The 14,807-nt window shown below is 38.1% G+C and overlaps 2 protein-coding genes and 1 pseudogene across 2 annotated transcripts; all 3 read left to right on the forward strand.

Annotated features, from left to right (window-relative positions):
• The first annotated feature begins 1,082 nt into the window (after window positions 1-1,082).
• On the forward strand, window positions 1,083-3,448 carry LOC131791281 (BTB/POZ domain-containing protein 6-like). The gene has a single exon (XM_059108628.2). It carries the CDS (start codon window positions 1,406-1,408, stop codon window positions 2,723-2,725), a length of 1,320 nt encoding a protein of 439 aa, XP_058964611.2. The 5' UTR covers window positions 1,083-1,405; the 3' UTR covers window positions 2,726-3,448.
• A 5,784-nt stretch (window positions 3,449-9,232) lies between these two features.
• On the forward strand, window positions 9,233-11,625 carry LOC131790556 (BTB/POZ domain-containing protein 6-B pseudogene; annotated as a pseudogene).
• Window positions 11,626-13,061: 1,436 nt separating this feature from the next.
• LOC131788860 (BTB/POZ domain-containing protein 6-like) lies at window positions 13,062-13,814 on the forward strand. The gene has a single exon (XM_059105960.2). It carries the CDS (start codon window positions 13,062-13,064, stop codon window positions 13,812-13,814), a length of 753 nt encoding a protein of 250 aa, XP_058961943.2.
• Window positions 13,815-14,807: the final 993 nt, after the last annotated feature.

Genomic DNA, 14,807 nt, shown 5'->3' on the forward strand with positions numbered 1-14,807 from the left:
ATATTTTGAGAAAGTTGAAGGATATTTCTGAGCTTAGTGAGTTCTCGCGAAAGTCACGGTCTTGAAACATAATTCCACTTCATCGATCAAGAAATATACCTTCTAAGATAATTTTTACTTGAGCAATGTGTATTCTTTGCTTGTATCCTCGGTTCTTCTCGCTTCTTTGATGCTTAGTCTCGGCTAAGCATTCACTCTGCTGTGTTTGCCAAATCTATTGGACAGTTGCACGGGTTTTGGTGAGCCTACATGGTTTCTGTCATTCAGGAAGTTAAAATCAAGCTAGTAAGTAAACACTAAACAACGGAGGGTTTATCTCAATGCAGCGTATCTTAGCATATTTCGAAAATGCGTCTTATCTGAAATAGTCTTGTCCCACACACTAACAGGGCTCCACTCGCGTTTTCACTACCTCGCTAAAGGTCTGGTTTCGAGATTGGTGTGCACATGCCCCATTCTCTCCTCTATGCAAACACCACTTTAGCTACCCTTGGTCACGGAAATAACTCTAGACTTAGAGGTCTCCTCGATCAGAACCATATCTCATTTATAACAAATGTTTGTTACAACCTGTGATCACGAAATCTCCCTCGCCTTCTGTCATCTCTACATACGTCAGTCATTCAAAGCTCGGAGAAGGTACCCAAAGCAGCAGCCTATGGGAGCGAGGGTTCAATTCCAGTGATTGCCTTGTCACGCATACATTTCGGTAAAGCAATACGTAAGTTTGTAGAACAAAGGCTGTTTGTCACTCTTGCTCATTCAATTTTTTTATGTCACGTGCTTCGGCGTAATTACTAGCGTCTACTTCATGCTATAGCTTTCATATCTCTTAGAAAGTATATAATTGAACTTGGAGTCTATCTAGGAGTAGTTACTTGAAGAACTCAGTGAAGAGTGTATGTCGAAGGAATCAGTGTTCAAAATTAACCCCAATCTTTCTCAGCTTTTACTCGAAATGTTATAATCAAGGAAATTGCTAGAGATCTGGTTGCGAGATTGGAGTGCCCAAGCTCCATTACCTTTCGTGACAGTCAGGAAGTTAATAATTATCCTTAACGTACCCACGGCCATTGGTATTGACACAAGAATTAATTACCTACTCGATCAGAACCATACATTATTCATACTTGGTAACACCTTTTTAAGTGAAACGTTTTTAAAAAGTTTTGTTTACAAGATTTCAAAAAATTATTCTTAACGCCACAAAGGGAGACTTACCCGTTGAAGAAACTGGGTCACGAAACCAAAATGGGTGACAAGTTCAAAAATTTGAAATGTGATCGCATATTTAAATTTCTTAAGTTACCGCTGTCTCGAGTTGCCAACTGCTTGAATATTTTGTACTCCCTTGCAATCTCAAGTTAACTGTCTCTGCTTTTAGCACCACTTACGGTCAGGAATCATGTCTCTCGTCGAAGAAAACTGGCAAACAACGCGACCAACCATCAGGGAAAGAGCCAAGTTCATGTTCAACAACGACCGCTTCAGCGATGTGAAGTTCGTTGTTAGGAAGATGGATGGTGAAAAATATGTAATTCCTGCTCACAAGTTTGTTCTGTCGATCAGCAGCCCTGTGTTTGAAGCCATGTTTTACGGTGAGTTGGCGGAGACTAAAGACTCTATTGAACTGCCTGACTGTGAGTACGAAAGTCTACTGGAGTTGTTTCGTTTCATGTACAGCGATGAAGCGAACTTGAGCGGAAGTAATGTGATGGGAGTGTTGTATTTGGCGAAGAAGTATATGGTGCCTTCACTCGCTGATAAATGCACCGATTATCTACAAGATAAGCTCGATGCGTCAAATGTTTTTACTATTTTACCGAAAGCTTGTCATTTCGATGAGAAAAAGCTGGTGAAACGATGTTGGAAAGTAATCGATGAACACTGCGAAGAGGCTTTAAAATCAGATGGATTTGCGACACTTGAAAGATCTTTACTTGAAGAAGTAGTCACACGCGACACATTGAATATTGAAGAGGTAGAGTTGTTCAAAGCTGTGGACTCGTGGGCTACAAAGAAATGCAAAGAAGAAGGCTTGACTGCAGATGGCAACGTAAAAAGGAAACTTCTCGGAGAGAATATCGTAAAAGCAATCCGTTTCCCAGTCATGAAGCAACAGGACTTTGCTGGTGTTGTTCTTGACACAAAGATACTCACACAAGACGAAGTCTTTGATGTTGTGAAGTATTTTAATTCAGTGCTAAGCTCCCCAGTAGGATTTCCGGTAAAGAAAAGGCTATGTGCTTTTGCTTGTTGCAGATTTGAAAATTTGGATAATGTTGACTCAAGCCATTCTTATTCTTTTGGTAAAAAAGACTGTCTTATTTTCACAGTTGACGAAACCATTTCGTTACTTGGAGTAACGTTATTCGGAAGTGAAAACAGTAAATATTCTGTGACTATCCGCATAAAGAAACTTGATGTTAGCGGTGAATATCTTAGTTCTGTATCCAGTATATTTCCATCTGTGCTCATTGAAGGAGAATTCCATTCCTTTTATGGCTTCAGAATTCTCTTTCCCCTTCCAATTGTCATTGAAAGGGGAATAAGATATCTTATCAAAGCTTCTATTTCTGGTCCAAATTCCTGTTTTGGTCGAAATGGTCAAAAGTTTGTGACTTGTTCTGGGATAAAGTTTAGATTTGAAGCCAATTCTGAGGACAGAAGTAGAACTGGAGTTGTACAAGGGCAATTTCCGGAACTCCTTTTTCAAACGATGTAACTGTTGCATCTTCACGATTGAGCGCTGCCCCCGATTATGCGCCGCAGTCGTGTCCTGAAGCACTGCATCTAAGAGCAGTAGCAGTAGCAGTAACGTTCTTTCCGTATTAGAGCCTCATCAAGTGTTATGATGCATAACTAGGTAGTGCGAATATTGTACAGCTCCGTAAACGATTATAGACTACAAATAATCCCTGAATTGAACTGCAAATGACCATGAATGACCCCGTAAAAAATCTGGAATTGAAGGAGATAGATTTTTTTTTCTGACATAAACAGCTAACTCGTTAAAAACTTAAGGTTAACAACAACACCTAAAGATTACAAATTGTTTATAATCTCTTGGTGATACTTAGATATTGTAAATAATGAAATTAGGGAAATTGAACCGTGGTTTTACGTAAGCCTTGATCTAGATAGTCTGGCACTTAATTTATGCCAAACTGATTCTGACCTTCACAGAAATCATTATTCTACAGCTTAAGTAAATGGATATGAATTGCAGTAAGTTTAATGTTTGAAATTCCTAAAGAAATTGCATGAAAAGATAGATATATTAATTTGCATTTTTTTGACCAATTACAGTAATAACCAAGTAACTTGTAGCATTGGCTGTGAATTTTTGTAAAATATTTTGTCAAGAAATCTTAGCCTGTAGCTCGTAGCTTGTGGCCACGTTGCCACTAGTTCCAATTATATTTTTTATATTGCTTTCGCGACTCAAATAAATCTGCAAAATACACTTATGTTATAAAAGCATCAGTTTTCTTTACCTAAGTGATCGTGTCATCTAGATCACTTGAGATCGACATGAAGAGAGCATTCACAAACACTCCATTCATTAGGTAGAACCTCACCGGTTTTACACTTGATATCTAAATCTTACTGCGGGATTGCATTATGTTTTCTTCTTTGTATAGATTTTATTTTCTTTCTATAACATTCGTAGGTTACATTAATTTTCTTCTTTAAAGAGGGATTGTTTTTATTTATTTATTTATTTTTTAAAATTTTTTTTTGCGACCAGCCCCACTTGGGTTACAGTTGGATCCACTTGTACTACAGTAAAAACCGCATAAAAAAACAACTAGATTAAGAAGCTGAAATTTGGTCAAAAAAGCACCATACACTTATGAACACATTCAACCTGAAAAATAAAGATTGTTCTTATGTATAAAAAAAAAAAAAAAAAATTGGCTGCCGGTCAGATTAGAATAACCTACTAGGGTACATTACAGGAAAGAGGGAGGAGGAGCTGGTGCCTTTTGAATTTGCTTAACTTTCGCTGAGTTTTCGAGTTGTTTATCACCAGTACTGCTACCCCTCCCCCAATGTAATATTATTGCCTTGATTAATGCAGTTAAGGTTAGGTTCATCTATTAATTAATTAAAATGTTGTCCTTGCACATTGATTTCATGTCGGTAGTCTATACAGTATTAAATTTTTAGAAGCAATTTTAAGAACACCTTAATTAAGAACAATATCAGCCTGACTTTGCTGAATAGTCCCGATATATAAGAACAAAATCAGCCTGAGCCACCAAAACACGTGTTTTCAACGTATTCATTACTGCTCTTTTCGTTGGCTATCTACGACAGCAAAATTATGAGATAAAAAAACAGCATCCGAGTCGCACCTAGCAGAGAGTTCTGCAGAACCGAAATGATTTTTCGAGCATGCGTTATTTCAACTATAGCAAGTTAGGTCTAAGGTGAGTTCTGAGAATGCTTTCGCAATTTTATTCAATAAGTTTTTAGCAGCTGATACGAAACTACCCCAAATAGTGATTTTTAAACTCATCGATCGCTTTCAGCACCAGAGAGGACTGAAACACTTTCTAGTCCTTACTATGGGTTTGAAGTTTGGTTTTCTGATCCAATCGTTAATCCGAAGCAGAAATTACACCGTGTTGAAGCTTCTATTTCTGGGGCTAAGTCTTACTCCGGTCAAAAGGGTAGAGAGGTTGTTGTTTTTCACTGGAATGTTAGTTTTATATTTGATAACAGTTTTGAGAGTAGCAATGGAACGACAGTAGAAAGAAGACAATTTTCTGAATTTCTTTTCTCTGTAAAATGATTAATGTTAGTCCTCTGTTCAACATAGCTTCAAGTTGAAGCTATGTTTTATGGTGAGTTGGCGGAGACTAATTACTCTATTGAACGGCTGGACTGTGAGTACGAGAGTGTTAGAGTTGTTTTGTTACATGTACAGCGATGAAGTCAGCGGAAGAAATGTGATGTGAGTGTTGTATCTGGCGAAGAAATACGTACTTGGTGCCTTCACTGGTTGATAGGTGCGGGCAATTTTTAGGAGAAAATTTAAATGCTACTAATGTCTTCAGCATACTTCCTTTCGCTCAAAAAGAGCCTCGAAACAGTGTATCAATGTCGTGATAATCTATTTTTTATCACGGTGTCAAAAACCTAGCTACAGTTGGCGCTTCAACTGTATGAAGAGTGACATAATCACTGTTACGGCTGCTTGCGTTTTGAATTTGCAATGAAAGTATCGTTTCTTATATGAGGGATGCAACCTACCGTGAATTATGCACTACGAGTCGCTATTTATGACATTAAAGGGACTATCTTGGGAAAATCAGTGAGAAATAACAGTGCTTATGATGGTTTAGTTCAGTTGATCAACTACGTCATTTTTTTTAAAAGTTGTATTATAAAAAGTTTTTTAAGGGCTCCCTCGCGTTATCACCAGTGGAAATTAAAGATGTCAGTAGTTAATGGCTCACTTTGATTTGTTAGTTGCTATTCAATGGCTCATCTTGGAGAGCACTCCAATACTTTGAAATAAACCGCTTTAATTTAAAAACGACACAGTTTAGTTGACTGGCATCTCCATCAAAGGCTTTTCCTCACTCCTTGCTCGTTTAATTTTTTTATGTCATTTGCTTCGGCGTAATTACTAGCGTCTACTTCGTGTGTCTACTTCATGCCATAGCTTTCATATCTCTTAGAAAGTATATAATTAAATCTGGAGTCTATCTAGGAGTAGTTATTTGAAGAACTTAGTGAAGAGTTTATGTCGAAGGAACCAGTGTTCAAAATTAACCCCAGTCTTTCTCAGTTATGTTATAATCAAGGAAATCGCTAGAGATCTGGTTGCGAGATTGTAGTGCCCAAGCTCCATTCTCCTTCGTGACAGTCAGGAAGTTAATAATTATCCTTAACGTACCCATGGTCATTAGTATTGACACTAGACTTAAATACCTACTCGATCAGAACCATATATTTTTCATAGTTAATGAAACCTTAATTTTTTTAGAAACTTTTTTTTTACAAGGTTCCAAAAAAATTTATCTTAACGCCACAACGGGAGACTTACCCGTAGAAGAAACTGGGTCACGAAACCAAAGTGGGTGGGAAGTTCAAAAATTTTAAATGTAATCGCATATTCAAATGTCTTAAGTTAAAGCTATCTCCAGCTACCACCCGCTTACTCAAGTAGTTTAAGGTCTGGGTCAGGAGAGTAAATTGACTTAGAAAAATAAGCAGCTATATCTCCGCAATTATACAGCAGATTGCGCTGAAACTTTCGTAGACGATAGTTATCCGTACGAACTTTTACCTTAAGGCGACAATAACGACGACGAAGGTTACGTGTCGGGACACGTGATCAAAACGCTACTTAATCAGTTTTTGTCGGAAGTGGTAAGATTTACACACATTCGTCAATGACCAATGAATGAAACAAATACTCAGCAAAAAATGCAAGCTATCTACGTTTGGAATAAATTGAATTCAAACGCGATAGGAGACGCTTCGCTTCATTTCCGGATACCGCAGAAATAACATCATCGACATAACGTTTCCAGAAAAAGGGTTTAACCGGTGAAGTGGCTAAGTTGATCTTGCCGTTAAGGTTGCGGAGGAGAGACTCAGAGAAGATGCCTCCCTAAGACAAAGAACTTCTTTGCCGTGGAGGACATTTTTCATCTGCTGTCTTTTTGCCTCAAAACCACGCAATTTGTATACAACGGCACCTGCTATCAACGGGTTTTTGGTACAGCTATGGGTTCGCCCGTCTCTGTTGTCATTGCCAACATGGTAATGGAAGATGTAGAACAAAGGGCCTTAGCCACTTCACCGGTTAAACCCTTTTTCTGGAAACGTTATGTCGATGATGATATTTAAGGGGTTACTACGCGTTGCATGGCTTGTAGTTTCCTATGGATTCAAATAATCGATAGCTTTAACATAAAAAATCCCAAATGTTTCTCTTGCCTTGACTGATATAGTGGATTTATTTATAAACGAAAATTTTTTTCCCCAATCTGTGAAAAAATCAGGGAATTTGTTTTTGCGGTTTTGAATACCAGTCGGCTCATTGATAGTTTCCACTGATAATTTTATAGTAGTTTTTGCAGCGCATTTCAGTTAAATCTAGAGTAGGAATCATTGAAGAAGATATTTTAGTTGTGTTTAACAATTCTTACGAGGGTACTTCAATTGCGGCAGCTTTCTTTTTTAAGTCCGATGGAATAGCAGCAATTAATTGAAGGTGGTGAAGAAAGTTTTGATTTTGAACTTGGTTTGAAATTCTTCAATCATTAAAAAATTCCCATTGGCATTTAGGACATCTTGTACGTAAAGAATTTTCCGTTTGAACCAGGATCTCCAAAAAACGGGATAATTTTCAATGGTAATAGCCTTATTGTTCCAAAGTCAATATTCGCTATATGGACATACATTGAACTTGTTTTTAATTTCTTGGAAATATTGTAGCAGTTCTCGATAAAAATTAGGTAAACATTTGTTTATGGATTCAGCACTATAGTTGCATTTGCGAAGAAAATGGAGGCTGACGTGCTCTGAAAGATAGGAATTCGGGATTACTTTCCATGAGTCGTCGGAATCACCCACTGAGTAACCTACTTATCCATGCTAAGCATAACGATTTCACCATTGTGGCAAAATTAATAAAACTTAGTCCCCCTTGCTTGCAAACATTGCACTAATTTCCAGGCTGACAAGTTTTGTGAAGAACTAGTGAAGAGTCCCCTATGGAAAGTAGAGGCAGGCCCGCAGACATTTTTACTTATTTAAAAACTAGTCTATTATAACCAGCTAGGTGGGTAGTTTCAGTTCCAGAATCGGTGTACTTTTGGAGAAATTCAGATAAATGTTTTCCCTGTTTTACCCGACAACAAAAATGACCGAAAGTGTACCGAGATGAATAATCTATTGGTGTGTTCACCAATTGAATGGGGAGTTACTACATCACGGGCGACGAGTGGGGAAAGAAGAAGAGACCAAAATACGAGTGGCCAATCAAAGAGTTGTAACATGGCGGCCGATTCTCGATTAGAGCGTGCACGTTTTCGAGGAAGTTAAGATCGATTTCTAGCCTAAATTTTACAGAAGACGCTGTTTTTTCGCAGATGTCAGGTCTACAGCTGAGGTGAGTGTTGGTTTTGTGTTGATTTCAAGAAATTAGCCCTATTTTTCTGTAGCTGCGAATTCACTAACGCGTACAGCCACTAATTATACATATTCAATTGCCTCATTTCACGTGAAAAAGGCATGTGGGAAAATACTGAGCTTCGAGAAACAGCCAAGTTAAGGCTAATGAGCTTACCATGCTTAAATATTGATAATCAAGGCCACTCGTTTAGGAGACCTTTTTTCAAAAGATCCAGACGTTAACATAATTCTGTTTTCCGTTCGAAGTGCTTTTTAACAAATGAACTCGGGATGAAAACTTAACTTTCGAACCGAACGACAGGTAAAATGTTGTGTTGGTGTCTCTGTCCTCCCCACGTCTCTGTGAAAGGTATATCCAGACAACCTGCATGGAAAAACTGACCATAGCTATCGCACCAAATTTTTTTAAAAATCTTTAAAACTGAACTGATGAGCAACACTCTGCGAACAGTAGTTGTAAAATTTCTTTATTTAGACGCGTTTCGTCTAACTGCCGTAGACTTCTTCGGGGAGTTTTACAAGTTAACACTAAACACCTGTATTTATAAGCCATAGTTAGCGGCTATACGGGGGCCAGTGACCATAAAGGCTTGGCCGGACCTACGAATAGGAACAGGTGAAGTTGCAAAAAATTTGAAAATTTTTTGGGGCAAGGTAGGAGAATTCATTTGGGGACCACGGATTTGGTTTTCTTTTTTCGTCACGCAGCAAGTTACAAAACGTAAATATAATTCTTCTTGGTGCCTTTCTGGATGCCACCGATGCCTTTTCCGATGCCTCCATTGTTTATTACAGCAGTAAAAGATATACGTGCCATCAATACTTTTGAAAAATTGCTTAACATTTTATTTAGCGAAGTATACTGCTAACATTTTGGCTTTACAACACTCTTGTTTTTTGCAACTACAACTGATATGTCTCTATATGAAGTATTAAATTTGTTTCCCGCTGACCACTCGTATTTCAATCTTTTCTTCTTCCCCCACTCGTCGCCTGTGATGTAGTTACTTTCGAATGAATGTCCTGAAACTCTGCTGGGGGTCTCGAATCAAGATAAAACCCAGGCCCTAAACTACTTTAGCTTATGTTGCACTCCCTCGCAATCTATAGTTAACTGTTTCTACCTTTAGCATCACGTACGGTCAGGAATCATGTCTCTCGTCGAAGAAAACTGGCAAACAACGCGACCAACCATCAGGGAAAGAGCCAAGTTCATATTCAACACTGACCGCTTCAGCGATGTGAAGTTCGTTGTTAGGAAGATGGATGGTGAAATCGAAAGTAAATATGTAATTCCTGCTCACAAGTTTGTTCTGTCGATCAGTAGCCCTGTGTTTGAAGCCATGTTTTACGGTGAGTTGGCGGAGACTAAAGACTCTATTGAACTGCCTGACTGTGAGTACGAAAGTCTGCTGGAGTTGTTTCGTTTCATGTACAGCGATGAAGCGAATTTGAGCGGAAGTAATGTGATGGGAGTGTTGTATTTGGCGAAGAAATACTTCGTGCCTTCACTGGCTGATAAATGCACCGATTATCTACAAGATAAGCTGGATGCGTCAAATGCTTTTAGTATTTTACCTAAAGCTCATCAGTTCGATGAGAAAAAGCTGGTGAAACGATGTTGGAAAGTAATCGATGAACACTGCGAAGAGGCTTTAAAATCTGATGGATTTGCGGCACTTGAAAGATCTTTAATTGAAGAAGTAGTCAAACGCGACACACTGAATATTGAAGAGGTAGAGTTGTTCAAAGCTGTGGACTCGTGGGCTACAAAGAAATGCAAAGAAGAAGGCTTGACTGCAGATGGCAGTGTAAAAAGGAAAATTATTGGAGAGAATATCGTAAAAGCAATCCGTTTCCCAGCCATGAAGCAACAGGACTTCGCTGGTGTTGTTCTTGACACCAAGATACTCACACCAGACGAAGTCTATGATGTTGTGAAGTATTTGAACTCAGTGCTAAGCTCCTCAGTAGGATTTCCGGTAAAGAAAAGGCAAGTTATTTTTGCTTGTTGCAGATTTGAAAATTTGGACAATGTTGACTCAAGCTATTCTTATTCTTCTGGTAAACAAGACTGTCTTTATTTCTCAGTTGACAAAAACATTTCGTTACTTGGAATAACGTTATGCGGGAGTGAAAACAGTGAATATTCTGTGACTATACACATAAAGAAACTTGACGGTGTAAGTCTTGATTCTGTATCCGGGAAATTTCTCTCTGTTCTCATTGAAGAAGAACCGCATTCCTTCTATGGCTTCAGAATTCTCTTTAACCATCCAATTGTCATTGAAAAGGGAATAAGATATCGTATCGAAGCTTCTATTTCTGGTGCGAATTCCTGTTTTGGTCGAAATGGTCAAAAGATTGTGGCTTGTCGTGGGATCAACTTTAGTTTTAAAAGCACCTCTAATAACAGCGGTGGAACTGGAGTTGAACAAGGGCAATTTCCAGAACTCCTTTTTCAAACGATGTAACTGTTACATCTTCTCGATTGAACGCTGCCCCCGATTACGCGCGGCACTCGTGTCCTGAAACACCGCATCTGAGAGCAAACATTTCCAGAAGTTTCCTTCCCGAAGAATAGCCTCATCAAGTATTATGATACATAACTAGGTATTGCAAATATTGTACAGCTCCGTTAACGACAACAGACCTCAAATAATCCCTGAGTTGAACTGCAGATGACCACGAATGACCCCTTTAAAAAATATGGAATGGCATAGATTTGTTTTTCTGACATTCTAGAAACAGCTAATTCGTTACAAACTTAAGGTAGATGAAACCTAGAGACTATAAACTGTTTATAATCTCTTGGTGGTACTTAGATATTGTAAATGATGACATTAAGGAAATTTAATCAGCCCCTTTGCCTGTAGTTAAATACGTAAGCCTTGATCTGGATAGTCCGGCACTTAATTTATGCCAAATTGATTCTGACCTTTCACAGAAATCATTACTGCTTCAATGAATGGATATGAATTGCAATGAGTTTAATGATTGAAATTTCTAAAGAAATGGCGTGAAAAGATAGATATATTAATTTGCTTTTTTTCTGACCAATTAGAGTCATAACCAAGTAACTCGTAGAAGTAGTAGTATTGGTTGTAAATTTTTGTAAAATCTTTGGTCAAGAAATCTTAGCCTGTAGCTCGTAGCTCGTGGCCACGTTGCCACTAGTTCCAGTTATATTATTTATATTGTTTTCGCGACTCACATAAATCTGCAAAATACTCTTATGTTATAAAAGCATCAGTTTTCCTTACCTAAGTGATCGTTTCATCTAGATCACTTGAGATCGACAAGAAGAGAGCATCCACAAACACTCCATTCATTATATGGAACCTCACCGGTTTTGCACTTGATATCTAAAGCTTACTGCGGGATTGCGTTACGTTTTCTTCTTTGTCTGGATTTTATTTTTTTTCCATAACCTTAGTAATTTACATTAATCTTCTTTGAAAAGAAGGATTGCTTTGTTTTGTTTTGCTTTTTTTTTTTTTTCTTTTTGCGACAAGCCCCACTTGGGTTGCAGTTGGATCTGCTTGCACTGCAGTAAAAACCCACATAAGAGAACAACTGGATTAAAAAGGCTGAAATTTGGTGAAAAATGTACCCGGTATACACTTAAGAACACATTCAACCTGAAAAATGAAAATTGTTCTTATATAAAAAAAAAATTTGGCTGCCAGTTAGATTAGAATAACCCACTAGGGTGCAGTACTAGGGTACATCACTGGAAAGGGGGAGGGGGAACTGGTGCATTTTGAATTTGCTTGACTTTTGCTGAGTTTCGGGACCTACTACCCCTCCCCTAATGTAATATTATTGCCTTGATTAATGCAGTTAAGGTTAGTTCCATCCACTAATTAATTAAAATGTTGTACTTGCACATTGATTTCATATGTTGGTAGTTAATGCAGTATTAAATTTTTTTTGAGGCAATTTTAGGAACACACTTAAGAACAATATCAGGATGATTTTGCTGAAAAATCCCGATATATAAGAAAGGTTAATAGGTTCAGGAAATTTTTAGGAGAAAATTTAGATGCTACTAATGTCTTCAGCATACTTCCTTTTGCTCAAAAAGAGCTCGAAACAGATTATTAATGTCGTGATAATCTATTTTGTATTATGGCCTCAAAACTTTTTCTATAAAGTTGGCGCTTTGGCGTAATTATTAGCGTCTACTTCATGCGTCCACTCCATACTAAAGCTTTCATCTCTCTTAGAAAGTATATAGTAAATCTGGAGTCTTTTAAAGAGCAGTTCCTTGAAGAACTCAGTGAAGAATGTATGTCGAAGGAATCAGTACTCAAAATTAACCCCAGTCTTTCTCAGCTTTTACTCGAAATGTTATAATCAAGGAAATCACTTGAGGTCTGGTTGCGAGATTGTAGTGCCCAAGCTCCATTCTCCTTCGTGACAATCAGGAAGTTAATAATTATCTTTAACCTACCCATGGTCATTAGTATCGACACTAGACTTAAATACCTACTCGATCAGAACCGTATATTATTCATACTTATTAAAACCTTTTTAAATGAAACGTTTCTAAAAATTTTTTACAAGGTTCCAAAAGAATTACTCTTAACGCCACAAAGGGAGACTTACCCGTAGAAGAAACTGGGTCATGAAACCAAAGTGGGTGACAAGTTCAAAAATTTGGAATGTAATCGCATATTCAAATGTCTTAAGCTACCGGTGTCTCGAGCTGCCACCCGCTTATATATTGCGCTCCCGCGCAATCTCAAGTTAACTGTCTCTGCTTTTAGCACCACGGTCAGAAATCATGTCTCTCGCCGAAGATAAAATGGCAAACAACGCGACCAACCATCAGGGAAAGAGCCTAGTTCATGTTCAACAACGAGTGCTTCAGCGATATAAAGTTCGTTGTTAGGAAGATGGATGGTGAAAGCGAAAGTAAATATGTAATTCCTGCTCACAAGTTTGTTCTGTCGATCAGCAGTCCTGCGTTTGAAGCCATGTTTTACAGTGAGTTGGCGGAGACTAAAGACTCTATTGAACTGCCTGACTGTAAGTACCAAAGTCTGCTGGAGTTGTTTCGTTTTATGTACAGCGATGAAGTAAATTTGAACGGAAGTAATGTGATGGGAGTGTTATATTTGGCGAAGAAATACATCGTGCCTTCATTGGCTGATAAATGCACCGATTATCTACAAGATAAGCTGGATGTGTCAAATGCTTTTAGCATTTTGCCCAATGCTCATCAGTTCGATAAGAAAAGGTTGGTGGAACGATGTTGGAAAGTAATCGATAAACACCGTGAAGAGGCTATAAAATCAGATGGATTTGCGACACTTGAAAGATCTTTAATTGAAGAAGTAGTCAAACGCGACACACTGAATATTGAAGAGGTAGAGTTGTTCAAAGCTGTGGACTCGTGGGCTACAAAGAAACGCAAAGAAGAAGGCTTGACTGCAGATGGCAATGTAAAAAGGAAACTTCTTGGAGAGAATATCGTAAAAGCAATCCGTTTCCCAGCCATGAAGCAACAGGACTTCGCTGGTGTTGTTCTTGGCACCAAGATACTCACACAAGACGAAGTCTGTGATTTCGTGAAGTATTTTAATTCAGTGCTAAGCTCCTCAGTAGAATTTTCCGGTAAAGAAAAGGCAAGTTATTTTTGCTTGTAAATTGTTGCTTTCCTTACACAAGGTATTATAAAAACTTAAAATGATTGTTTATAACTGGTCTACCTGTATTGAGTTATCCTGACTGCTGAAAGTTGCACCTGAATATATATATATATACATCATGATGTAGCGCTTGCGGCGACCAAAAATTCTAATTCATAAGATTCCAAGCGGTGTCGCTCCAAGACGCGGTTAACGAGGTGTATAAGATTGCGTGAAGGCCCAGTTTTTTACACGCGATTTTTGATTATGTGTTTTGCAACATTTCATTAGATTGATAGAACTTCGTTGTATTATTGTTTCAGTTTACGATCGATTGATTGATTGTGAGATTGATCGTGATTTTGATCGTTGATTGTGGTTCGTGGATTGCTTGCAAGATTAAAGATTCGTGTATATAACAGACCAAATTTGACGTTAAGATTGCTTTTGATTGCGTAGTCAGCTCTTTTGATCACATTCATATTCAATGCCACATCTTGGAACCACCACGATACTTTGAAAATGTTGGAAACGACAGAGGTTTTATTCGGACTGGCATCTCCATCAAAAGCATTTTCTCACTCTTTACACATTTGTTTATATTACTCCGGCGTAAATGTCGTAATTACCAGCGTCTACTCGTCTACTGCGTCATCTCTCTCAGAAAAAGCATAATTTATGTTGCTATGACTATTGCCGTCTTGAGTCTTTCAAAGAAGAGTTCCTTGAAGAACTGAAGAAATCAGTGAACTGAAAATTAATCTCAATCGTGCACTCTCAGTTCTGACTCGAAATGTTATAATTAAGGAGATCGATCTGTTTTTCGTGTTGTTCCGTAGTAAGCAGGTAAAATTTGCCTTTTCAGCTTTGGCATTAAGTTACATTCATCAGATATGCAAAAGGACAAGATAAAAAATTGCTTTGAAATGTATTGAGAACACCTTAGCCCCCCGACCCTCAGCCCGAAATGTTCCAAATGAACTGTTCCAAGGAACTGGGCCGAGAGCATGA

The sequence above is a fragment of the Pocillopora verrucosa genome, chromosome 2 (assembly GCF_036669915.1).
Source record: "Pocillopora verrucosa isolate sample1 chromosome 2, ASM3666991v2, whole genome shotgun sequence".
In the NCBI taxonomy this organism is placed as follows: domain Eukaryota; kingdom Metazoa; phylum Cnidaria; class Anthozoa; order Scleractinia; family Pocilloporidae; genus Pocillopora; species Pocillopora verrucosa.